At 40.4% G+C, this 24,904-nt stretch overlaps 1 protein-coding gene across 1 annotated transcript in view; it reads right to left on the reverse strand.

The window, feature by feature from the left end:
• The window catches only part of DNAH7 (dynein axonemal heavy chain 7), a 280,274-nt gene that overhangs the window by 206,061 nt on the left and 49,309 nt on the right, over positions 1-24,904 (reverse strand). The window contains exons 12-16 of the mRNA XM_008063530.1: positions 23,510-23,588; positions 19,696-19,920; positions 17,531-17,677; positions 14,845-15,530; positions 12,502-12,688 (exon numbers count right to left, since the gene is read on the reverse strand). Coding sequence (XP_008061721.1) covers positions 12,502-12,688; positions 14,845-15,530; positions 17,531-17,677; positions 19,696-19,920; positions 23,510-23,588 — 1,324 coding nt within the window. The remainder of the gene's footprint in view (positions 1-12,501; positions 12,689-14,844; positions 15,531-17,530; positions 17,678-19,695; positions 19,921-23,509; positions 23,589-24,904) is intronic.

Here is a 24,904-nt window from a genome sequence, read left to right on the forward strand (position 1 = left end):
GGCTGCTCATTCCAGAAGACCAAGAGTATGATTTAAGTAAGTGGTGTTTGCCCTACAGGCCATGCACTTCCAGGGTCCATTCCCAAATGATAACTTGATCTGCATCACCCTAAAACCCAAGTGGGTCATAACAATCCTGAGTCCCACCCTTGAAGTTCTCGTATATTCATTCAAGTGTAGTGCAGAACCCTTCCACACATGAGGGGACTCCCAAAAAACCTGGAATTTACTTATAGGAAATTGTATATTTATTCTTACATGTTTAAACTTCAGTCACCTTCAAAGCACTCTCTGTTTGATGCAATACACCTATTGAGATGCCTTTTTTACTGCTCAAAACAGTTCTTGAATTCCAATTTTGATGCCTTTTAGTGCTTCTGCCATTTTTTTCACTTCTTCCACACTGGAAAAATGTTTCCCTTTGAGGACTTTTTCATCCAAGGAAACAAAAAGAAAGTCACTCGGAGAGAGATCAGGTGAATAGGAAGGTTGGGCACGAAGGTCATGTTGTTTTTGGTCAAAAACTGTTGAATGCTTAGTGCAGAGTGGGCAGGTGTGCTCATAAATCACCCACCATGAAATGAGCAAACACACTGAAAGAATCTCCAAAAAATAATACACTGAAACCACACAGCTTCTCACAACAATGCTAGATAGTACACTGATGCCAATGGGTTTTGAGAACACTTACCTATGGGGAAGACTGTACTACAAGGGGGCTGCCCTCCAAAAAGTAATTCAGGATTGTTTTGGGTCCTCCTTTATAGATAAAGTGAAAAGACACTTAACACAGGGAATGAAGTGATCACAAAATCAGGAATGGGGCAGGCACACTCCAGGTCAAGCATCCAGGAGAAACTCCTAAAACACTAGGAAGAAGGCTTCCAGGAGTTATTACCTCTGCCCCATCAAAAAGGATACCACCACTGGAAACACTGAGTTCAAAAACCACCATGATGGTGAGATCAGAGAGTGGACCTGGAAACCACCACCATAAACTGGTAAATAGTCTTGTGAGGAAAAAAAAAAGTGTCTGTGACATCACTTTACCGCAGAAATAGCTAAAATGGCAGGAAGACAGGTAGTGTTTCACGTTTGTCTTCCAAATTCCAGTTGAGTGCATCTAACTGACAAGATATCATTCACTTCCAGAAGTCAGATGCCACAGTCAGGGAAGTTATGCTTTTTCAGCTTTCTGGGTCACTAGAAAGAGGCAAGAGGCTTGGTACCACATGGTCACATTACTCCAGTAAAAGGAAATGAAGGTGATGAATGAGTCCTAAGTTTTCAGCCTGAGCAACAGAAGAATCATGTTCAGATTTACTAAAATGGGATTAAACTAAAAGAGGAAATGTTTGGTCAGAACTCAAGAGTGCCTTCTTCTGCCTTGAGTAAAATGCAAAAGAAGACTTGGGTAGGTCAAAAGCCAAACTGAGGGGGAAAATGCTACATACATGAAAAGAGATTATCCACTTCTTTTATCTCCATCTGGTGGGTGATTAACAAATTCCAATCCCCTGAGTCTTTTTTTTTTTTAAAGATGTGGGGTACAATTCAGAGTTACATATACAAATGTTGATTATACAGGTACCCTTGTTGATGAGGTGTGCCCCCCCCTCCCCTAGCAGTTTCCCTCAACTGCCAATCCCACCCCTCCTCCCTTGACAGTTTCCCACTACTGCCAATCCCTTTCTCAAGATACCTTTCTTATCATATCATATCATAGCATATCATATCATATCATATTTTATGATAATTGTTCAAGGTCCGCTTATGAGTGAGAACATATGGTACTCTGTTCTTTGTTTCTGTGATAGATCACTGAGTATGATCGACTCTAAATCCATCCAAGTAGCTGTAAAGTCCAAGTTCATCTTTCTTTATGACTGCATAATATTCCATTGAGTATATGTATGACATTTTTTTAATCCAGTCTAGCTTCAATGGGCAACATTATTGGTTCCATGTTTTTGCTATTGTGAATAGAGTTGCAACAAACATATGTGTGCAGGTATCTTTTTTGTAGCATGATTTGAGTTCTTCTGGGTATATTACCAATAGGGGAATTGCTGGGACATATAGAAGGTTAATTTCTAGTTCTTTCAGATGTCACCACACTGTCTTCCAAAGAAGTTGCATTAGTTTGCTTTCCCACCAGCAGTGTAGAAGCATTCCTTTTTCTCCACATCCTTGCCAGCATCTGTTGTTGCTTGTTTTATTAATGATGGCTATTCTTACTGGTGTTAGGTGGTATCTCAATGTGGTTTTGATTTGCATTTCTCTCACGATTAACGAAGTTGAGCACTTTTTCATGTGTCTGTTGGTTGCCCATATATCTTCTTTTGAGAAGTGTCTATTCATGTCTTTTTCCCACTTTTTAATGGGGCTGTTTTTTTGTGTTTTTTTTTCCTTTTGGTGAGTTTGAGTTCCTTATAGATCCTAGATGTTAGGCCTTTATCAGATAGACATTTGGCAAATATTTTTTCCCATCTGTGGGCTGTCTCCCTGCTCTCTTGATGGTTTCTTTTGCTTTGCAGAAGCTCGTCAGTTTGACGGGATCCCACTTGTAAATCTTATTACTTATGGTATGGGCACTTAGGGTTCTCATCATGAATTGGTTGCCAGTTCCAATTTCCATAAGGGTGTCTCCTATGTTTTCTAAGATTCTTATAATTTGAGGTGTTACATTTAGGTCTTTGATCCATTTAGAGTTAATTTTTGCATATGATGATAGGTAAGGGTCCTGTTTCAATCTTTTGCATATGATCAGCCAGTTTTCCCAGCACCATTTACTGAATAGGTTCTCCTCTCCCCAGTGGTTGTTGGAGGCTTTGTCAAAGATAGTTGGTTGGGAAATTGAGGCTTTGCTTCCAGAATCTCTGTCCTGTTCCATTGGCCTATATGCCTGTTCTTGTACTAATACCAGGCTATTTTGATTACTGTAGTCTTATAGTAAGGTTTGAAATTGGAAGTGTGACACCTCCTGCTTTGTTTCTTTTGCTAAGGATTGTTTTAGCTATTCGTGGTCGTTTATGCTTCCATATGAATTTCTGTATTGTCAGGTCTGAGAATGATGTTGGTAACTTCATGGGTATTGTGTTGACTCTGTGGATTGCCTTTGGTAGGATCTACATTTTTTTTTTTTATTTGAGTTGGAGTCTCACTCTGTCGCCCAGACTGGAGTGCAGTGGCCGCTCCCGGCCACTGCAGCCTCAACCTGCTGGGCTCCGGTGATCCTTCTGCCTCAGCCTTCCAAGTAGCCGGAATTACAGGCATGCGCTACCATGCCCGGCTGATTTTTTGATTTATTGTAGAGATGAGGTCTTGCTGCCCAGGCAGGTCTCAAACCCACGGACTCAGGCAATCCACTCACCTCAGCCTCCAAAGGTGGGGGATTACAGACTGAGCCACCGAGCCCGGCTTAGGATCTACATTTTAACAATGTTGATTCTTCCTATCCATGAGCATGGAATATTTTTCCATTTGTTTGTGTCTTCTTGGATTTTTTTGAGCAATGTTTTGTAGTTCTCATTGTAAAGGTCTTTCACTTCTCTGGTTAGGAAGATGCTGAGGTAATTCACTTTTTTTGTAGCGATTGTGAATGAGACCGTGTATCTCTGCCTGCTTGTTGTTGGTGTGTAGGAATGCGACTGTCTTTTGCATACTTATTTTGTACCCTGAGACTTTGCCAAAGTCCTTTATCAGTGCAAGCAGGTTTTTGACAGATTCTCGTGGATTTTCAAGGTATAAGATCATATCATCAGCAAAAAGGGATAATTTGACTTCCTCTTTTCCCATCTAGGTACCCCTGATTTCCTTCTCTTGTCTAATTGCTCTAGCTAGGCCTTCCAACACAATGTTGAACAAGAGGGGTGAGAGTAGGCGGCCTTGTCTTGTTCCAGTTTTCAGGGGAAATGTTTCCAGTTTTGGTTCATTTAGCAGTATGTTAGCTATGGGTTTATCATAAATGGTACTTACTATTTTGAGGTATGTTCCTTTTATACCTAGGTGTTTGAGGGTTTTTATCAAGAAGGGATGCTGGATTTTATCAAAAGTTTTTCTGCATCTAATGATATAATTATGTGGTTCTTGTTTTTACATCTTTTGATGTATTTAATTACATTTATGGTCTTGCAAATGTTGAACCAGCCCTGCATCCTGAGGAAGAAGCCTACTTGGTCATCGTGGATGATATTTGAGATGTGTTTTTGGATCCGATTTGCTAGAATCTTTTTGAGGATTTTTGCATCTATGTTCATAAGGGATATTGGCCCATAGTTTTCTTTTTTTGTTGGATCTTTTCCCAGATTGGGTATCAGTGTGATGCTAGCTTATAAAATGATTTGGGGAGAATTCCATTTTCAATTGCCTGGAATACTTTCAATAGGATTGGTATCAGTTCCTCCTTGTACATTTTGTAGAATTCTTCTGGAAAGCTATCTATTCCAGGGCTTTTGGTAAAGGTAGTTTTCATATGACAGAGTCAATTTCCTGGGTTGTTATTGGTCTATTTAGTGTTTCAATGTTTTCTTGTTTCAACCTGGTGAGGCTGTGTGATGTCAGAAAATCCTCTATTTCATTTAGGTTATCAAGTTTGTTTCCATATAGGTGCACATAGTAATCTCTGATAATCTTTTGTATTTCTTCAGGGTCAGTTGTGATTTGATCTTTTGTATTTCTGATTGTGTTTATTTGGGCTTTTTCTCTCTTTTTCTTGGTCACTCTGGCTAGGGGTCCATCAATCTTGTTAATTCTTTCAAAGAACCAGCTTTTTGTTTTGCTGATGTTTCCTATGATATTTTTGCCTTCTGTGTCCTGGATTTGGGCTCTTATTTTGGTGATTTGGATTCTTCTGCTAAAGTTGGGGTTTTGGTGGTCTTCTCTTTCCAGTTCCCTTAGGTGATTTGTTAGGCTCTCAACTTATGATCTTTCTGTTTTTTTGATGTGTGTTCAGAGAGATATAAATTCCCTTCTTAGAACTGCTTTCATGGTATCCCGGAGGTTTTGGTAAGATGTTCCTTCATTTTCATTTGTTTCCAGAAATCTTTTAGTTTCTGCGTTGATTTCAGTGTTGACCCGGCAGTTGTTCAGCATCATGCTGTTTAGTGTCTATGTCTTTGTGGGCTTTGGAGAAATTTTGTTGGTGTTGATATTTATTTTTATTCTACTGTGGTCTGAGAAGGTGCATGACAATTTTTCAACCTTATGAAATTTGTTTATGCCTGATTTATGGCCATGAATGTGATTGATCTTGGAGTACGTTCCATATGGTGATGAGTAGAATGTATAATCTGTGGTTGTTGGGTGAAATAATCTGTAGGTGTCCATTAAGTCCATTTGGTAGAGTGTCAAGTTTAGGTTCTGGATCTCCTTGTTGATTTTTTGCCTCAATGGTCTATCTACAGTTGTTAGTGGGGTATTCAAGTCCCCTGCTATAATAGTGTTAGAGTCAATATCTTTTTTTAGTTTATTTAGTAGTTGCTTTATAAATGCTGGTGCTCCTGTGTTGGGTGCATATATGTTTAGGAGGGAAATTTCTTGTTGATGGATTGAACCTTTTATCATTATGTAGTGTCCTTTTGCATCTTTTAAAATTTTTGATAGCTTAAAGGTTGTTTTGACTGATATTAAGATCACAACTCCTGCCTTACTTTGTGATCCATTTGCCTGGAAACGCATTTTCCATCCTTTAACTTTCAGTCTGTGTACATCCCTTGTGATGAGATGAGTTTCCTGAATGCAGCAAATAATTGGGTTATGGCTCTTTATCCAGTTTGCCATTCTGTGTATTTTCCGTGGTGCATTTAGTCCATTCACGTTCAGGCTGATTAATGAAATGTGATTGTTTATCCCTGTCATGAGGTTCTTATAAAGTATTTTCTTTGTTTGCTTGTTTTCTTTTGGCTTTGGGGTTGATGTATGTGTGTGTTTTCAAGTTTCTTGTTGTGCTATATTCTCTGTTGATTCTGTGCTCTGCTGTTCTCTTGAGAAGTATGTGGTCATTTTTTTTTCTTTTTTCTGTGCTCAAAACCTTTTTTAAGTGCTCTTGTATAGCTGGTCTGGAAATTGCATAATCTCTTAGGGATTGGATGTCTGGGAAGGATTTTAACTCTCTATCACTGATGAAGCTGAGACTGACTGGGTAGGAAGTTCTTGGTTGAAATTGGTTATCTTTGAGGACTTTGTATATTGGATTCTAGTCCCTTCTCACCTGTAGTGCTTCTGCCCATAGTTCTACTTCTATTCTAATTGGTTTTCCCTGGTAGGTAGTCTGACTTTTCTCTCTTGCTGCCTTTAGGATTTTTTGTGTGTGTGTGTCTACTTTGTGTCTAGGGGTTGGTCTTCTCATTTGATGTCTTGTTCTCTGTATCTCTTGTACTTGGCTGGTCACTTCTCTGGTGAGATGGGGAAAGTTTTCTTGGATTATCTCCTGGAATACTTGCTCCAAGGTGTTCTCCATTTCTCTTTCTTCTTCTGGGATACCAATCAGGCATAGATTTGGTCTCCTGATATATTGCACATCTCTTGTAGTCTTTGTTCTTTTTTTCTGAGTCTTCTTTATGGTTTTTTTCAGATTGGGTTAATTCTATATTCTGGTCTTCAAGTTCTGAAATTCTTTCTTCAGCTAGATTAATTCTGCTTTCCATGCTTGTCATCTTGTTATTTATTTCCTAGATGAAATTTTTATTGCCAAAATCTCTGTTACAAGTTCTTTCAGTGTTGCATCTTGTCTTTCTTGAAGCTTATTCACTCTTTCCATCCAGTCCCTAATTCCTGTCATATTCTGGGACCAGTTATTGGTGACTTCCATTGCTTGGGCACCAAGGTCTAATTTTTCAGTTTTCTCTTTGTTATACTTGAAATCGCCTGTTGTCTTCCTTTGGTTTTTCCTCATTTGTGAGGGATATCTTATTTTTCTCTTTAGATCTATTATTCAGTGTCAGTAGGAGAGGCTTTCCCTTTTGATGCTTACTTAGCCCTCTATTCTTCCCTGATCTGGGCTCTGGATTTGTTCTATTTTGAAATAGGATGATGGGTGGGAAGTTTTGTTGTCTCCTGTAGTTTTTAAAAATTGAATAAAGCAGGGGATAGGGTGCTAGGATTCAGAAACTACTTGCAAATTATAATGTTCACTGATTGTGGTATGTGTTCTCTGAGACCCATTCCCCATCACCACTCTACATGACAATGCAAAGCAGAAACCATCGCAAAAAATTGAAAACACACACACACAGACATACACACATTCCCCATAACAAGCTGGAATGACAGCAAAATGAAAAAAAACAAACAACAACAAAAAAACAACCAAGTAAACTGAACACACACACACACACACACACACACACACACACACACACACACACAACTAGCACAACATGAATGGAGACGAAAAACAGAAAGAACCCTCACATATATACTGACACATACCTTAAGCTATAAAAAATAAACAGAACGAAAGAGCAAAAACAAACCAACAACAGAAAAATTGAAAGATGAACACTTAATTATTCACATAAACAGAAAACAACAAACAAAAGAAGAAATTAAAAAACAAAAGGAAAAAGATTGGGAGGATGCAGCTCAAACCCTCACATACACATTTATGCACAAAAGAAAAACATTTAAAAAACAGATGAACTAACAAACAGGCAAAAAATTAAAAAAATTTTTTTTAATTAAAAAAATCTGCTCTCTTATGGCAGCCTCTGTAATTGTTCCTCTAATCTGGTCTCTTCTGCAGAACCTCCACCTCTTTCACCGTCTCCCCAGTGTCCGGAGCAGGGAGGGAGGAGGGGCAGTGGAGGTACGTAGGGCTGCAGTTGTTCCTCCCACTCTCATATGGCTGGGGAGATCTCCTCCAGTGGGGAGGTCCGGGATTGTCTCTCCCCCAGGTATGTACTCATGATGGGGGGGGTGCCCCAGTCAGGCCTATCCTGGAATGGAGTTCTCCTACTTCAACTGACGTCCAGGTTCCACCCGGATTTGTCCCTGTTAGTCGTGGCCCAGCTGTGTGGGTCTGATGGGGGTATGAGTCAGACCAGGGCTCATCAATGGTCTCCTTGGAGTCCTTCCTCATCCTTTTCTGACCATACCCTTTGTTCCATGGCTCAATCAGGGTAGGGGGTAGGGTGCCTAGAATCAGCACTCATCAGGTCCCTTTCAGGATATTCCCTCTGAGTCATGATCAACCCTGAGTAGTTGATCTGCCAGTCACAGAGATTGGGTCTGTTGCCCTGCCTTCAAGATGGTGGTGGGGTGCCTCTCTTATCCTTTTCTCTGGGACTCTGCCTCTAGACTCTGTCCACAGTCCCTGCTGCCAGTGCCTGGCCAGGCGCTGAAGTGGTGAGGTAAAGTCTGGAGCCAGCAGTCTCTCCTGCTGCAGTGGTGAAGCAGAGTCTGGGGTGGCAGTCTCTTCTCACCACTTCTTCACAGGAAAACTTTTGTCCATTTTTTAAAAATGGTGCTCAGCATCTGTGACCTATGAAGAGCTAGGGACCTAGCAGAGAAGTTGCAGCACCAGCTGTTGCACTAGGGCCCTGGCCACTTGCTCACAAGCCCCCACTTAGTTAGTCTCTCCCAGCATTTTCTTCCCAGGAAGGGTTTTGTTTTTTTTAAAAATGACACTCGGCTTCCATGTCTCAGGAATCACCAGGGTCCAAGTCCCGCAGCTGTGGCACCAGCCGCGGCACCAGGAGATCCTTGGCCCCCCGTCCCCTGAGTCTTATGAAAGGGGCCCAAGAGCATCCCTAACATAGTTTTCATGTACCTGAAAAAGGAGACTGAGGTCACCATCCCCAGCTGGGAATCTTCCCAGTAACTGGTGTGTTGACTTACCCCATTGCTTCCAGAGCCAGGAGAGAACCTGGAAGAAGATGGGTGGTAGGACGGCCAGGTTGGGAATGGGCGAAGGCTACATGCTCCAGGTTAGCAAGAGGTACAGCAAGGGCTCGCCTTCCTACAGACTCCACTTCTGGGCTGTGACAGGCAGGTGAATTGAAAGCTCAGGCAGATTAATGAAATACTGCCATTTGGGTGAAGAAACATACATCAAAAGCCACCACTAGAAGGCCAGCTAAAGACTGTTGGCCACATGTCCAAGGGACTGGCCAGACCTTGGGGGACACTCATGATGAAAACTTCTACAGTCATGTCCTGCTGGGTATTCACATGTCCACACTGAGTGACACCCTTAGGAGCCAGGCCATACTGGGTCTTCACCTGTCCATACTGAAAGACACTAACGATGGGTCCTCAGAAGCCTAGTCATGCTGTGTCTTCACCTATCCACACCGAGAGATGCTCACATGAAGGCCCTCGGCAGCCAGGCTGTGCTGGGTCTTTGTCTGTCCATACCAAGAGTAGCTCACAGTGGGCCCTCAGGAGCCAGGCCATGCTTGGTCTTCACCTGTCCACACTGAGAGATGCTCACATGAAAGTCCTCAGGAACCAGGATGTGCTGGGGTCTTCACCTGTCCACACTGAGAGATGCTCACATGAAAGCCTTCAGGAGCCAGGCCATGCTGGGGTCTTCACCTGTCCACACTGAGAGATGCTCACATGAAGGCCCTCAGGAGCCAGGCTGTCCGGGGGTCTTTACTTGTCCATACTGAGAGACACTCATGATGGGCCCTTAGCAGCCAGGCCATGCTGGATCTTCACCTGTCCATACTAAGAGAAGCTCATGATGGGTTCTGAGCAGCTAGGCAACGCTTCTTCACAGGACATCTTCACCTTTCCACACTGAGAGACACTCACTTGAAGGGCCTCAGCAGCTAGGCCATGCTGGATCTTCACCTGTCCATGCTGAGATACACTCAACATGGACCCTCAGCAGTCAGGCTATGCTGGGTCTTTACATGTTCGCACTGAGAGTCACTCATAATGGGCCCTCAGCAGCCAGGCCATACTGGGAACTTCACCTATCCACAGAGTCAGCCTGAGTATGTCACCTGTTCACAGTAGGTCACAAGCTGGGCTAGTTGTGATAACCTGCAGGAAGGGCAGCAGGCATGGCTGACATGAGGCTGAGGTCTTATCACCACTGACAGCAGGAACAGCCAGCTGTGCAGGTCATCGAGAGCATGAACTGTCTTCTCATGCACCCTCTCTCTCCATTTCTGAACTTCCCGCCATCCCTCCCTTTCTCTTGCCCTTCATACTGCTGCCCTTGTCCCACTGCAGGCAATCAGTACAGGAAGGAGAAACATAGAGTGGAGAGCACTCCCTACACCCTCTATTGGAGGGCATTCCCCACACCCCCCTATTGCAGATCATTCCCCGCACTGGCCCATTAGAGAGCTGCCCCTGTACCCAACCCTCTGCACTGGAGAACCACCCTTGTTGCCCATGGGAAAGTGGTCTCCTCTCTCCCCCATGGGAGAGCAGTCCCCACACCCTCCCCCACTCCTCCACTGGAGAGCCTTCCCTGCACCACCCCATTGGAGAGCAGTCCATACATCCCTACCATGGGGAAGTAGTTCCCACACACCCGCCATTGGAATCTCGGGTTCCTTCACATTGTGGGCAGAGGAGAGCTCAAAGTAGAACATGGGGTGGAGGCTTTGAAACAGGTACAGCTAAGTCTCCATAGACAAAACTACCTCAACAAAAAGTAACTGGAAAATTCTGGAATTAGACCGAAAGGTAAATAAGGGAGCCTCTCACAGTAACAAAGGGGCTTTAGCCAAGCACAGTAGGTAGCAGGTAACAAAGCAAACAACTATTTCATGTTTATACCTCAAGGAACTGAGACATCTCAATTAAGTCAGTTATAATAATAATCGCATTTACATCCTATTTTCAACCTCAGATTTTTCTCTTAGCAAAGTATACCTCTAAAATAACCTTTATCGGGAACTCTTAAGAATGAAAGTGATAACCTTGGGCAACAAGCAACTAATCCAGTGGACTCTATTGCAGGATCATTTCTTCAGACATCCTGAGTGAATATGGACTTACATTTCTTTTCAAAGCTTTAAAAGAACTTTCAAGGAGTAGGAGCCAAAAGTTGACTTGAATACTAACATACTGGATGAGAAAACATCCAGCAGATGAGAAAGACAATCAAATTTTCTAAGAAGAGTAGATGAAGCATCACTTTCCCCCCAAAACACCTGCTTATTTAAAAATGAAGACAAGTAATGTTGCTTTGTTTGTTTTTAATTCAATAGTTTTATAGAATCAAAAATCTGACGCCTTTATTTACTAGGCCTAGCAGGGCTGCCCCTTTCCAGTCACTGAATTATCTGTAAAATTCCTTAGCAATATGGGATTTGAAGAGCATTTTGATCAAACATCAAAAAGAGAACTTTTTATTTTTAAAATTATATTGACTAAGAGAATACAAGCACCTATTTTTTGCTTTCATGGATAACAAAAACATTTCTTTTCTTTTCTTTCTTTTTTAACAAAAACATTTCTACTTCATCTCTTTAAAATGAAAATGCAATGTTATAAGGGTTGGCACTGTTGTAAGGAAGCTATATATGAAAGACTAATTTATAAAAAGAAATTAATTAGAGATGATTATTATAAAATGACTCACTTCTAGGTTCTTTAAACATGGAATTAACTCCAGTATGATTAATTTTATAGAAGTTTGGCTTATACAGAGATTTGTTTCAAATATTATTACATCAAGTGAGGTAAACATTAAATAAATAAGCCATGTCATATTTGTGAATATTAAACCATATAGTTGTTAATACAGTATTATCTATATTTAGAATTATAGTAAAAACTGACATTTAAATAATAAAAATATGTATATTTCTATTTCAGGGTAGGAAGTTTTTAAGATAATATTTGTCCTATACACAGTATTGTATTTGGTCAAAATACCAATACAGGAGTTTACGCTCATTTAATGATGCAATTTAATAGCTAGAATTTTTTCTGTTTTAGTCTCAACTTCAATGACATACAAACTATGCTTTACAGGCAGTAAGTAAATGACTTCTGAATTGAACAAAAACCATACTTTTTTCAGTGTTACTGTTTTTTTATTAAATTCCCTCCTTAGTTTAAATTACAAATTCTCTTCCATAGTATTTGTATTTCTTTAATGTCTTTATTGTATTTTGTTTGCAATTATTGGACCCTTCAGATCCACTTATCTTTTCAACTTACCTTTTTTCTAGGTCCCTACCAGAGAAACATTGACCAAGTGGCTGGCATGCTGCCATGTTTCAACACAGTGGAATCCGTGGGTCACAGCCATGGTGACCTCCTACCAGAGAATCAGGTGAGAGCCCTTGACAGGACCAAATGTCACCAGATAATGCAAATTCACTTTGGACCTCAAGGAATCATCAGGGCAAAATGTCTATTTTAGCTTTTGACATTTCTTGCTCCTGGCATTCTAAAAGGGCAGCTGAAAAGAAAGTGTGTATGGGAAATAGACACTGTCTTATAGGAAGTAATCATAGCTTCTATGGATTTTTGAAAACAGAAATCATGTCCCTTCAACAAGATGATCACATGAAGACATCTTCTTACCTGTATGACAGTTTTCATGATGTCTCTCCATGTTTTATCCACAGCTGTGAACCGCCGGCCTTCCTCAGGCATCTGGGACATGATGTCTGGTGAGCTGAAGATGGGCTCCAGGTACAGCCAAGTGGCCTGGACCTTGAGCCACTCATCCAGGATCTCCTGAAGCAGCAGGAGCTTGCCCTCCCAGTCCCTAGGAGCAAACACAGCAGCTCTCACTTCCTGCAGACCAAGCAGGACTCCAGACAATACTCAGAACCACAACCATACTGTCAACCTTGCCTACAGTGCTGTTTTGATTCCATCCATCTAGTTTCATTTAAAGATAAACCAGGGCAACCCCTTCAGGTCCCCTCCCACTGTGGGAGCTTTTCTGTTCTCTCAATAAATCCTGCTTTCTAAAAATAAATAAATAAATAAAGATAAATCATTACATCTGTTCTACAAAATTTGTCTAAAAATAACATCTATGGCCAGGTTTGATGGCTCAGCCTGTAATCCCAGTGCTTTGGGAGGCTGAGGTGAGTGGATTGCCTAAGCCCGTGGGTTCGAGACCTACCTGGACAACTTGGCGAGACCTCATCTCTACAATAAATCAAAAATCAGCTGGGCGTGGTAGCATGCGCCTGTAGTTCCAGCTACTTGGAAGGCTGAGGCGGAAGGATCGCCAGAACCCAACAGGTCGAGGCTGCGGTGGCCAGGAGCCACCACTGCACTACAGTCTGGGTGACAGAGTGAGATTCCAACTCAAAAAAATAATAATAATAACGTCTATGCTTACACAGATGTACATGTGAAGGCATACTTATTTCCAGATGGACTGGTTTCCGTATATGTCATTAACACTCACCCTTTCTGCAACCCAGCTCCATGGCAAGAGCTATAGGTACAAGTTGAAAAATGAGATTTTGGAGACAGTAAAAGTATTCCCAATGAAGGGTACTCTGAGCTTCTGAGGAAAGGTAGTTACATCCAAGATTCCTTTCCTTTAACACTCTTTTTTTGTTTGTTTCTTAATTGGGACCCATAGAGACTTTATTTCAGAATAAAATATAATTGTCCCTTGAACAGCATTACTCCACAAACTGACAACTTTACAAGCATGGTTCTAAGGTCTCTTTTATATTTACTCCATCATCACACCAACCCTATCAGGCAGGGTCGTCTGTAACATCTATTCATTAGTGGGCAACTCAGGCACATGGAGGCAAGTGCCAGGCTGAAGTTCAGCCAGACAACGAGCAACAGAGCCAAGCTTTGAACCCAGAAAGCTGCAACCATTCTGCCATCAGAGACACCAGAAGCCATAAAGAAGAGTGACTGATTGATAGCAATAGAACCTAGAGGTCAGATAGCTTATGTTCATATTAATGCTTACTCAACATTTAGAAGTGGTGATCTGTAATTTCAGATTTTTAAAACAAAGAAATGTTAATAGAAGTTCTCCAAGTCACCAGACATTTTCAAATGCCTTTCCAAAATATTTTTCTTTCAGTGTTTGCCAATGAATTTGTTTAGCCTCTTTGCATAAGAAGACACAATGCCTCTGCTTCCTGCTGGCGCCCTCCCCTCTCCTACTATGTAATTCCTGTCTTGTGCAGATGTCCCATTTGTCAATAAGACCATGTACAGTCTCTGAAAATAAATCTAGATCTACCTAGCTCAGAGCAGCTCACAGATCCTTCTCTGGATTTGCACATTGCAGATAGCAGCAGAACAAATAAACACAGACCCAAGTCAAGGTCCATCAGTTTATGATAGCAGGTCAGTACAGGGGAAGCACTGCCCAGTGGTTACTCTCCCTGAAGACAGTGTCTAATTTGAAGGGACTTGGTTTTTTAGGTAAAATATAAACTGATTAATATAAGTTACAAAAATTGAAAACACAGGGTAAAGCTTTAATTGGCTGTGTATGATACTTAAAACTCCAAATTAAAATTGTGGTTTCATTCCTTTTCACTTATATAGATGTTTAGGGATCACCTACAACAAACTAATTAGTATGTTTTTTTAAATGATATTATTATCTTCAGTTTTGTAGTTTATGCATTCTATAAATAATGGTTACAGACACAAAATTATTTTTGAGTCAAAAAATAAGATCGAATTGGAAGCAAAAAAATTAATATCCAGGTGTCAATTCATTATGAAATTGGAAGTTAACAAACCATCAAAATGATAGCAAAGGACCTGTGTGCTTCCTGCAGCAAGGGAGGGTACCACTCCTTACAATAAACAGGATAAAATATTAAGAATGAAATGCAGAATCCATTCTCAAAAGAACTTTACATTAATTACAAGTGACTTTGGTAACATACTACAAACCCTGTCATAGAAATGCCACTTTACCTCATTTGCTTTTCATAAGGCTTAATGAAAGGAGAGCCCCGCATGGTTTGTGTTTTGACAATGTGGTCGTCCAACAACATCTGAATCTCATCAACTGATGACAGAATAAATGTCCCAGTTTCTCTGTAAGAATGAATGACAAATTCCATTGCATCCCACTCAGCAATCATCTTCTCCAAGGCCTTTTCGAGAGAGTATTCCTTGCTAGCTGCTTCACCAATGCCTTCGAGTTTGTCCAAGTAGGGCTCCAGGTTCATGTCCAGGAAGGAGAAGACAGTGGAGTCCTCGGCTGGCTGCAAGGGGTACCCGACTATGGTGGACATGGCCTCCCAGTGCCGGGGGCGCAGACCAGGGTTGCAGATCACCTGGATGAGTGGGATGTGCTGCCTGAACTCCTCCACCCTGGCTCTCACCTTCTTGGTCATGGCCAGTGCTTGTGGAGCATCATGGAAGGTCTTCTCCAGCTTATACAGTCCTCTCCAGTAGTTCCCCACATCGGTTTCTACTTGGTCTGGATTCACCTTGTGATATGGCCCTTCTGTCCATGTTCTGTACTTGTTGCTAAATTCAACAGCAGTTTCATAGAGACGAAGGTAAGGGTTTAAACCATCTTGGATTTTTTTACGTTGAGGATATATTGATAGTAGCCAACCAAATGCCTCCTCTTCAGCATTAAACTGCTCAATCTGAAAGGATGGGTATTAAATATATCAGCTAATCGGAAGTGAATGATATTGAAAACTAAGTTTTTAAAAATATCTATTTTAAATGTGACCCCCAAAAAACCCTCATTAAGTCCTAATGTTAAATTTCAATAATCTTGAAAAACAGCAATAATTTCCTTTTTAAATTATTTATTTTATTTATTTATGGTGTGCAGTATAATATTTGAAACATGTGTACATTGGGTAAATAAAATGAATTGAGTAATAAAATGAATTACCTCACACATATTTTTTTGTAGTAAGAACACTAAAAAATCTACTCTCTTAGCAACTTTCATGTATAGAATAAGTTGTTCTTAGCTACACTCACCGAGTTGAACGATGGATGCCCTAAATGTATTCTTCCTGTCTAACTAAAATGTTTCATCTTTTGACCAGCTTCTTCTCCAATCCCTGCTGCTCCATATCCCCTGCCCCCACTGTGGGCCCCATTCTACCCTCTGCTGCTATGAGTTTGACTCTCAGACTCCCCACAGAAGTGAAATCAAATGGTGTCTATTTTTCTGTGAGTGGCTCGTTTGACTTAACATGATGCCTTCCATATTTACCCATTTTGTCACAAAGAACAGAATTTCCTTTGTTGTTTTTTCTTTTTAAAGCTGAATAGTAGTTCCCTATTTCTTTATTATGGTTTTCAGAGAAGATTGGTTAAGTTAAAGTAGTTAATATAAACTTACGTATATAAGTAAGTTTTTGCCTGTATCCTTGTTGAGGATATAGCATCATTCATTGATTAACAAGAGCTTTTGTGCTAAGTAACACAGAAAATAGGGAAAAGGTATTAAATTCAAAAGTACCGACTACAAGAACTAGTGATCCAGCTCAGGCAAAAGGACATACATGGGTGGAAATTTAAATACTAATAGTTCAATAGCAGTACAAGGCAGTGGAAGAGATCTCAGAGCAGGAACTGTTTAACATAAAGTGAATAAAGTACACACTACAGTTAGTGCTCAGAGGGGGTTCCAATGCTGAACCAGTGCAGTCACAGAGGCTTCACAGAGAGGATGCAGCTGGAGCTCGGCCTTGGAGATAGGCAGGAAGGAGAGCCTAAGACTATTCTTTTCCCCTTAGCTGAACTGTGAAATACTTGAGGATGGGGATAGCGCCAAGGGGAAATCTACAGAACTGGAAAGTGTGAGCTGGATATGTCCATTATGCAGTTACTTAAATCTCAGTGGCCTCAGTGGCCTCAGTTAAGACAGCTACATTCATTTCCTTTTTTTCAATGTGTGTTGACATATTTGTGATTATTAGAAACCATTTAATTACTTGCACAGATAAGATATTAAAATCTTTCCATGTAAGAAAAATGATGAATCATAATATAGTATATTTTTATACTTCCCCTTCTCATAAAAATTACAATGAAAATCTTTAGACACCTTTATGGCAAAGGGCAGAGCTCTCCTTCCCCAGCTTCTCTTGCACATGCTGATTTGTCAAACAGCGCTGCTGGGAACAAGTGGCGTGGTGAGAGAGAGCAGGCCTGACTTGAACACAACACCACGCTTGCTGCCTTGACGGAGATGGAGAAACGCAGTGGCGCCAGACACCATCCTTCGCCAGCTTTGGTTAGAAAATGTGGGTCCCCAACTGTCACAGCAGAACTACGGTGCAAGTGACTAGATGATGCAGGGTAAAAACTAAACAACAACCTGAGCTGTAACTCCATCTTTAAAATAGAAGACGAAGGCCATGGAAATGTACCACAACCAGCAGAAGACAGCCGCACAGCCACACTGCCTCGAAGGCCACAGAAGCATGCCATGACCAGCAGGACACAGCTGTACTGCTCCTCCCTGAGGCAGGTCTGTAAGATCTGTTGGTGTCATTCCTATTATTCTCTAATTGAGTGTAGTCAAACTGTTTTATACGAATATTTCTTAAAAGGTCTTAATACAAATTCAACATGTTGCCATTTGAATTAATTTATCTTTTTAAGAATCTTTCAATTATACCTTTTCTGCTGCTAAATCCAACTTTGCATTCAGTGTTTGTGCCTTTTTCAGGTACCGATGTATGTCCTGAAGATCTCCAAATGAATAAAACTCCTCTGCCTGCTTGGCATAACTCTCTAGTTCCTCCACAAACCGGTCACACCGTAACTATTAAGACAATATTTGTTGTTACTATTTTTAAAAGTTAAAAACCCCTTGATGTCAAAAAATTTGAAGTATTTGTAAGAATTATCAAAATTATTTTTATTATATTCTGTCACTGGTGAAACAAAGAAAGATGTGATATGGAAGATGACTGAGATCTAAAATTGCAGAATTTTTAAAATTAAAATTAATGGATTAAGATTCCTCTAATTCACAGGTTAGAAAAAGTTTACTCAGTACTATCTATAAAAGAAGCTATAACTAACAAAATGAATAAAAATATGTTAACTGGTGGTATCCTTTAGTATGCTGAAGAATTTAGGCTAACACATAGTTTACGAGCATTTGAAAAATCTCATAATAATCAAGTATGGGACTAAAAAAAAACCTCCAAATTTTTTAAAGCTGAGGAGATATCTGGCATTTTTATAAACAACTGGAAAAAAACTGAATTTCTTTATTTGTGCTCTGATACTCAGACATTACTTCAATTAGCAACAGTGAAACAGGATATTCCAAGGTTATTTTTCTTGCCCCATGGGATCTCCTCACAATAAATAAATAAAGTATATACAACAAATAAATTCATATTTAATTATATATTCAACTATAGTATTCCAGTAACACAGGTGTGTGTTTTAGTAAGAAAGGCATATTACAAAATTGCTATTGGTAAGGCATTCCAAAGTAAATGAATCTAAAAAAATAGATCCTGATAAAATATTCAAAATTAAATCTAGGTTATTCAAAAATAGGTTTTCTATTTTGAAGGTGATCTAGGTCCATTTCTGTCCTATTTTCACTAGTTTCTTGGCAAATGTATTTTTCTGACCTAGGAGTGGAAGGAAAATGAGAGAAAAAATTCATCAACATTATGTGTAGTTTGTGGAATAGTATACTTTGCAACAGAGTATAAACAGTTCCTGGCCACCTAGCAATTTTCTATGGACCTATTACATTGTAACTTAAGCATCTAATATTTAACTATTCATGATGTTTTCTACAAGTTTTAAAAATATGTGAATGGCCTGAAATATAAACTATAGTTTAAAATGAAGAGCTTTATTTAAGCCTATGAATTATTATCCAAACAACATATTCTGCCAATCAACTATATTTGCTGTAGTGTAGTAGAAAGAGGAAGAGATTTTCTATCAAAGGACATCACTACTGGCTGACCTGGAACAAGTCTCTTAATCTCTGGGAACGTTAGCTTTTTCATCTGTAAAATGAGAGTGAAATATTAAATCATTCATCCAGATAGTATCTATGATGTGCTACAGTATTCCTGTGTGTCAGTAACTGTGCCAGGCAGTAGGATACAAATGGAAAAAAGTAAAAATGAAGACTGGGTGCAGTTGCTCATGGCTGTAATCCCAGCACTTTGGGAAGCCAAAGCAGGAGGATCACTAAAGCCAGGAGTCTGAGACTAGTCTAGGCAACATAGTGAGACTTTGTCTCTACAAAAAATCAAAAAACTAGCTGTGCGTGGTAGCATACCTGTAATCCCAGCCACTCAGGAGGAGAGAGGCCGGCACTGAACTGGACTGGCAAGTCATAAACCATTGGACACACACAACTGGAAAACCCACACTGGCCTTGGTGACTGTGGCACAATGGTACTGGGTGTGGGTTCAGGGGAGCATGAGAGACTAGGAGGGAGTCTCACCTGGGAGCCTTGACATTCAAACTATGAAAAAGACTGAGGAGTACTATCAACTATAGAAGATAAGTACTGTTTGTATTAACAGCCACTTGTGGGCAATATATTCCAGTGTTTTCTTCTTATTACCATGAAAGATCAAGAAATGACATGACGATCAATGTGCTACCAACTTGCTCCTTAATCATCCAATAAGCACTAGGAGAAATCCACTATGGGCAGTCCCTTCTACTAAGATTGACAGAGTGAGAAAGCTAAAATAGATGTACAGTCTGTGAAATAAGGCATGGACAATGCTATGTAAAAAGTTAAATATTTCCAGAAAATAAAAATAATTAAAAATATCTAAGATGCCCACCTTCAGACCTTCTTGATATTGTTCTGTTTTCTCTTTAATAATTTTCCTGTGATCTTCAAAAACTTCTCCCATCCTTCCATACCATTGGAAAACATTATTATTCAACCTGATGTCTGCAGGAGAAAAGCTAGTGCACTCGATGAGGAAGGCAAGGCAGTTTTTGGAGTCCACTAACCTCTGTTCCAGTTCTAACATATCAGTTGCCTCCACTTTCTGAATGTAAGCCTGTGAGAAAACAAAAATCACGGAAGGTATTTTCATGAACAGCTCATGTCTCAAAACAGCCTGTGGAAATGCAGTGTTACTATGCACAGATAATTAGAAGTCAGGACTCTGGGCTCAAGATAAGGGACTGCAGCCTAGCTTCCTTCTCATTCCTCCCCAACACACCACTAAAACAGAAGGAAAAATAGAAAATACTCAACAATACAAAGAGCAATGGAAACCCACAGAGGAATGCTGTGGATTCTTGGGAGACAGGAAGCAGGTGCTACCCAAGTTATATCACTCGTTCTTACAGAATAACAGTTTGGACATGGACCATGTGCCTGAGATCGTGCCAGGTGATGGACAAAAACAGACACAGTCTTTGCCCTCACGAAGCTTGTCATCCAGTTGTGAAGACTAGTCAATGGCCACTGGGACAAACAAAACTGCAAACTTGCCACTGAGACAAGTGCAGCAGAGGAGAGGTTCATCATAATGCTGGGAAGCAGTGAGAGGTGCAGGGTGTTTCCCGTAGCTTGGAGCAGAGGCACAAAGGGAGGAAATGAGGAAACACATAGGAGGGCAGTTGCAGGTGAAGGGAATGTGAGCCCCTGGTGGGGTGGGGTGAGGGGGTGGGGGTGTGGGGGAGGAGGGGTGAGTATCGGGCCTGAGGGCCTGCTGTGGACAGCAGAGTGGCAGGGCAGCAAGCAGGAGGTGGAGAACGGAGGCCAGACCCCATGGGCCTTGCGAAACCCAGCCAGCATGACAAGACAATTAAAATAATAAAAGAAGTACACGTGCTCAAAATATGACACAAAACTATCCTGTTTGCACAGAAAAAACAACTGACTGAAATCTTTACTACCCAGTAAAGATTTCAGGGAGTAAGAAGAGTCCAGAATGGACAGGTACAAAAGCAACCATTTTCCTGGACATCAGCAGTCACCAAGTGTAGAGACTATTGGAAAACGTGCCATATTCTAGTAGCTATGTAAACTAAAATATAACTATGAGAAAATTTAACAAGAAATGTGTTCATTCTATTTGAAAAAAATTATAATACCTTATGGAAGAGCATTTTAAAATTTTTGAAAGAATACAAAACATGTTGTTATAACATTGTACAGATGTAAATTCTCCTCTAGTCTATAAAAATAATGCAATTTCAATGGTATTTTTAAAAACTAACTTTTATATAATTTTAAAATCCTTTAAAACAGCAAATACCACAGAGTAGCAAGGACAGTCATGAATAAGAAGGCTGATGGAGACTAGCCATGTCAAATGCCAATGCACACTACACAGATACAATGACTCAAACAATTCTTGTTCTGACCCAGGAAGAGAGGGTGAAGTAAAGCAGAGAGAATTCACAAATAGATCCACATAAACATGGGAATTTAGTGTTGAAAAGGTGTACTTCAAATCCGGAGTGAAATGACGAATCATCTAATAAATCTCATTGGTGTAATTGGCTATTGATTTTGGAAAAGAGAGCACTAGTTGTCTAGTAAGAGAAATAAGAAGAAGCATGTTGTTCAATGAATAAAGCAATTTACAGCAGGGTATTCACTCTGTTCTGCAAAAACAAACCCATGTCTGTGGGCAAGTGGGTCCACTTTCAGGTATGTGTATATACATATGGTGCACATGCACTTGAGTGTGAACATATAGCCATGTGATCCTTTCAAGTTCCTTTATATATATGTTTTTGTTTATATATTTTAATAATATAAATTTCCAAAAGAAAGCTGACCCATCAAAAAATGAGAAAACTAGCAATTACTTGTAACTATCAAAATTAACACTTTCTCCCTTGTACCTCAGCTCCCTGACAATGATGTAAACAATTAAAATTTTTTTAAAAATTTGTTTTAAGGCCTTCTTAATCTCTAATCTCCATCTCTCTTTCTCTCTCTCTCTCTCTCTCTCCATCTCTTTTTCTCTATGTCATCTTTGCATGACATACAGAAAAATAAATTTGGAAAGAGAATTAATGCCAAACTGTAAAGAATCATTAACCTAAGCGAAGAGATTATGAAAAAGGAGAAACTTTTACTCTTTTCTTTAATTCCATATTGTTAAACTTTTACTTTTATAATTAAACAGAAAAAACAAGCCCATAGCCTTGAAAGTATTCATTGATATGATGTTGTTCTGATTACATTAAATATTTTTATGTTGCAAATCCAAACCAATAAGATGTAAACCATGGTGCTTTCCACAGGTAACAAAATGTAAAACTAAAAATATATTTTTGGTAATTTAATCTGCTTTCCATCTAGTCAGACAACTGGATTTTTGTTTCTCCTTCCTAATAATAAATAACTGTTTTCTGTATTAAATAAATTTACCAGCTGTTTTGCCTATGTGGGCATAAACACTTTTTAAGATACAGAAATATTTGAAATACTAGGCAATGAATCCCACTTGCTAATTCTGTTAAAGTTTGTTATATATAGTAGAAAGTCATAGTAATTAACTCCAATTTCCTAAATATTTCCAGTGATGGCTCAGAGGATAAATAAATCTAAATATTTCCAGTGATGGCTTGGTGGACAAATAAATGACACTCTTCATGTTCAATATTCACCTTTCCAAAGGAACTTTCCTTTAATGAAGAGGAATCCAAAGCTTAAGAACCAACCACATTTATAATCATCCATAATCAAAGAATGATTTTACATGCTTTGCTGGACTCAATTAAATATTTTTAAATTTAAAAAAGGGTTTTATATTGGAGTTTGGAAATACTAGAGAATGTACTAGAAAAAAATACTAGAAAAAAGTCTTGTAAATGCTTAATTTATAAGAATGAAAGGGAATAGCACGAAATGGCAATTAACTAGTTGTTCTGCATTATTTTATTTGTCATTAGGTAGACTTCAAAGAGGTAACATGAAAAATAATGAAAGTGAGACTTACCTAATAGTTTCAGGGCTCAAATTCTGTATTCAAAATACCTTTCAGCAAACAACCACAGAAAGGTTTAATAGAAACAAAATATATACAAAAGAGGAGAAAATATTACTTAAGAATTAAATCTTTGTTGATAAAATAAGTGAAAAGTAGCCACGCATATGGGGTCGCCCAGGGCAGTCCTGGCCTGTGCCTGACAGCGTAGTAATTTAGAGCTCTCAGAAGCATGTCGACTGACAGAGGCATGAGCTGTCCTGATGCTTCTCTCTCCAGAACCCACACCCTGTGACTCGCTTGGGTCCATGAGACGTTAGCTGGTGGGGCACCAGCAGAGGTCTGAGAGGCACATGTCCAGTTGGACCTGCGCGTCTCTACCACATCTGAGAACCTGCCCAGGAGAGCCTGCTGGAGTCTAGCAACATAAGGAGCAGAGTCAGGTTGCAGGAGAACAGTTACACTAGACAGTTCAGTGAAGAGCCAGCTGGCCCAGCATGGCCCCAATTGAGACCATAAGAACTAGCCAGGAGGACCTAGCCTAAATTGCCAAACTGCAGACTCAAAAGCTAAGTATTTTTAAAGTCCTTGGTATTTTTAACCTGTCTTAACTTTTCGAGTGACATGTTACTCTGCAATATTCTGTCAACAATTAACTGTACACACACGACTATAAAGAGTCTACAAACAATACCTTCATTTCCATCAGTTCTGCTGTATTTGGAGGAGTGCTCAAAGCTTTTTCAGCTATCCTCTCAAATTCACTGCACAATCTGAAAGACCAAGCAAAACCAATATTGTGTATTTACAATTAAATTTCATTCTAAAATATATTCTGGTGCACTAGCTAAGTGTCCCATTGCTTGAAAGAGAAAGTAAACTTGAAGCTAATTTGTGTATATTTACTTATATATTCAGTACTCATCTAATGCTCACTGATTACATTTTCAACTACAAGGTTAAGGACAGGGATACAGAAAGGAGTGGATGTCACATGGCCTCAAGCACTCACTCCAGTCAGTGTGGGGGCCAGGCCCATCAACAGTCATCTCTCGCCTGTAGCTGCAAGGGCTCCAACAGAGGCTTGGTTGAGACAACACCAAGGAAAGGAGTGGTTAACTCTACTGCTTGAAGGAATGCTTAAAATGGGCCTCTGTGCTCAGAAGCTTCCAGCAATATGCAAATATTTCCTACTGATTTGGGTTGTGGCCAGTATATATAATAAACTTACTTTAGCAAGACAACCAGATAAAATGAGCAGAGCACTTTTTCAGTGAGCCTGGCAGAGGGTAGAGGAGAGAGGCAGGGCAGGACGGTGAGTGGGAGATGGGAAGGGGAGACAAAGAAGGGCTTCCAGAGCCAGGACTTTAGAGAAGAAGCCACAGGGAAGGAAGGGTTTATAATAAGGGGACACAGGCATACCTGATGGAGCCATGTCCAGAGGCACCAGGGTCCATGGGGCTGAGCTCCAGGGCAGGGGGAAGAACCTCGCACACCTCTGAGATGTGAAAGGTGTGGGACACACGTGAGAGCTGGAGAGGTGGGCTAAGTCAGGCAAGGCAAGAGAGTAAGGCCACCCACTCATAGCTGAGGGCTCCTGTAAAAGTCCTTGATAAGTCCTCTGGACACCCAGTGAGCCTGGTGAGTGACAAGGGCAGAGTTCAAGGGAAATGGGAAAAAGAACTGGCAGGAGCTCAGAGGGCATAAGAGGCAGGGAAAGCAGCTACGAAATTAAAGTATTTCACTAGCATGAAAACCTGCAAGTAGAAGTCACTGTCACTGTTTTAGTACTTTTCAAGGAAAAGCTGCTTTGAGTTGAAAATACGATTCTGAGCCGGGCTCGGTGGCTCAGTCTGTAATCCCAGCACTTTGGGAGACTGAGGTGAGAGGATTACCTGAGCCCGCGGGTTCGAGACCCACCTGGACAACTTGGCAAGATGTCATCCCTACAATAAATCAAAAAATTAGTTGGGCATGGTAGCTCACTCCTGTAGTTCCAGCTACTTGGAAGGCTGAGGCGGAAGGATCGCCGGATCCCAGCAAGTTGAGGCTGCGGTGGCCGGGAGTGGCCACTGCACTCCAGTCTGGG

This window comes from Carlito syrichta, unplaced genomic scaffold (assembly GCF_000164805.1).
Source record: "Carlito syrichta isolate Samal-C Ts95f unplaced genomic scaffold, Tarsius_syrichta-2.0.1 Scaffold306906, whole genome shotgun sequence".
In the NCBI taxonomy this organism is placed as follows: domain Eukaryota; kingdom Metazoa; phylum Chordata; class Mammalia; order Primates; family Tarsiidae; genus Carlito; species Carlito syrichta.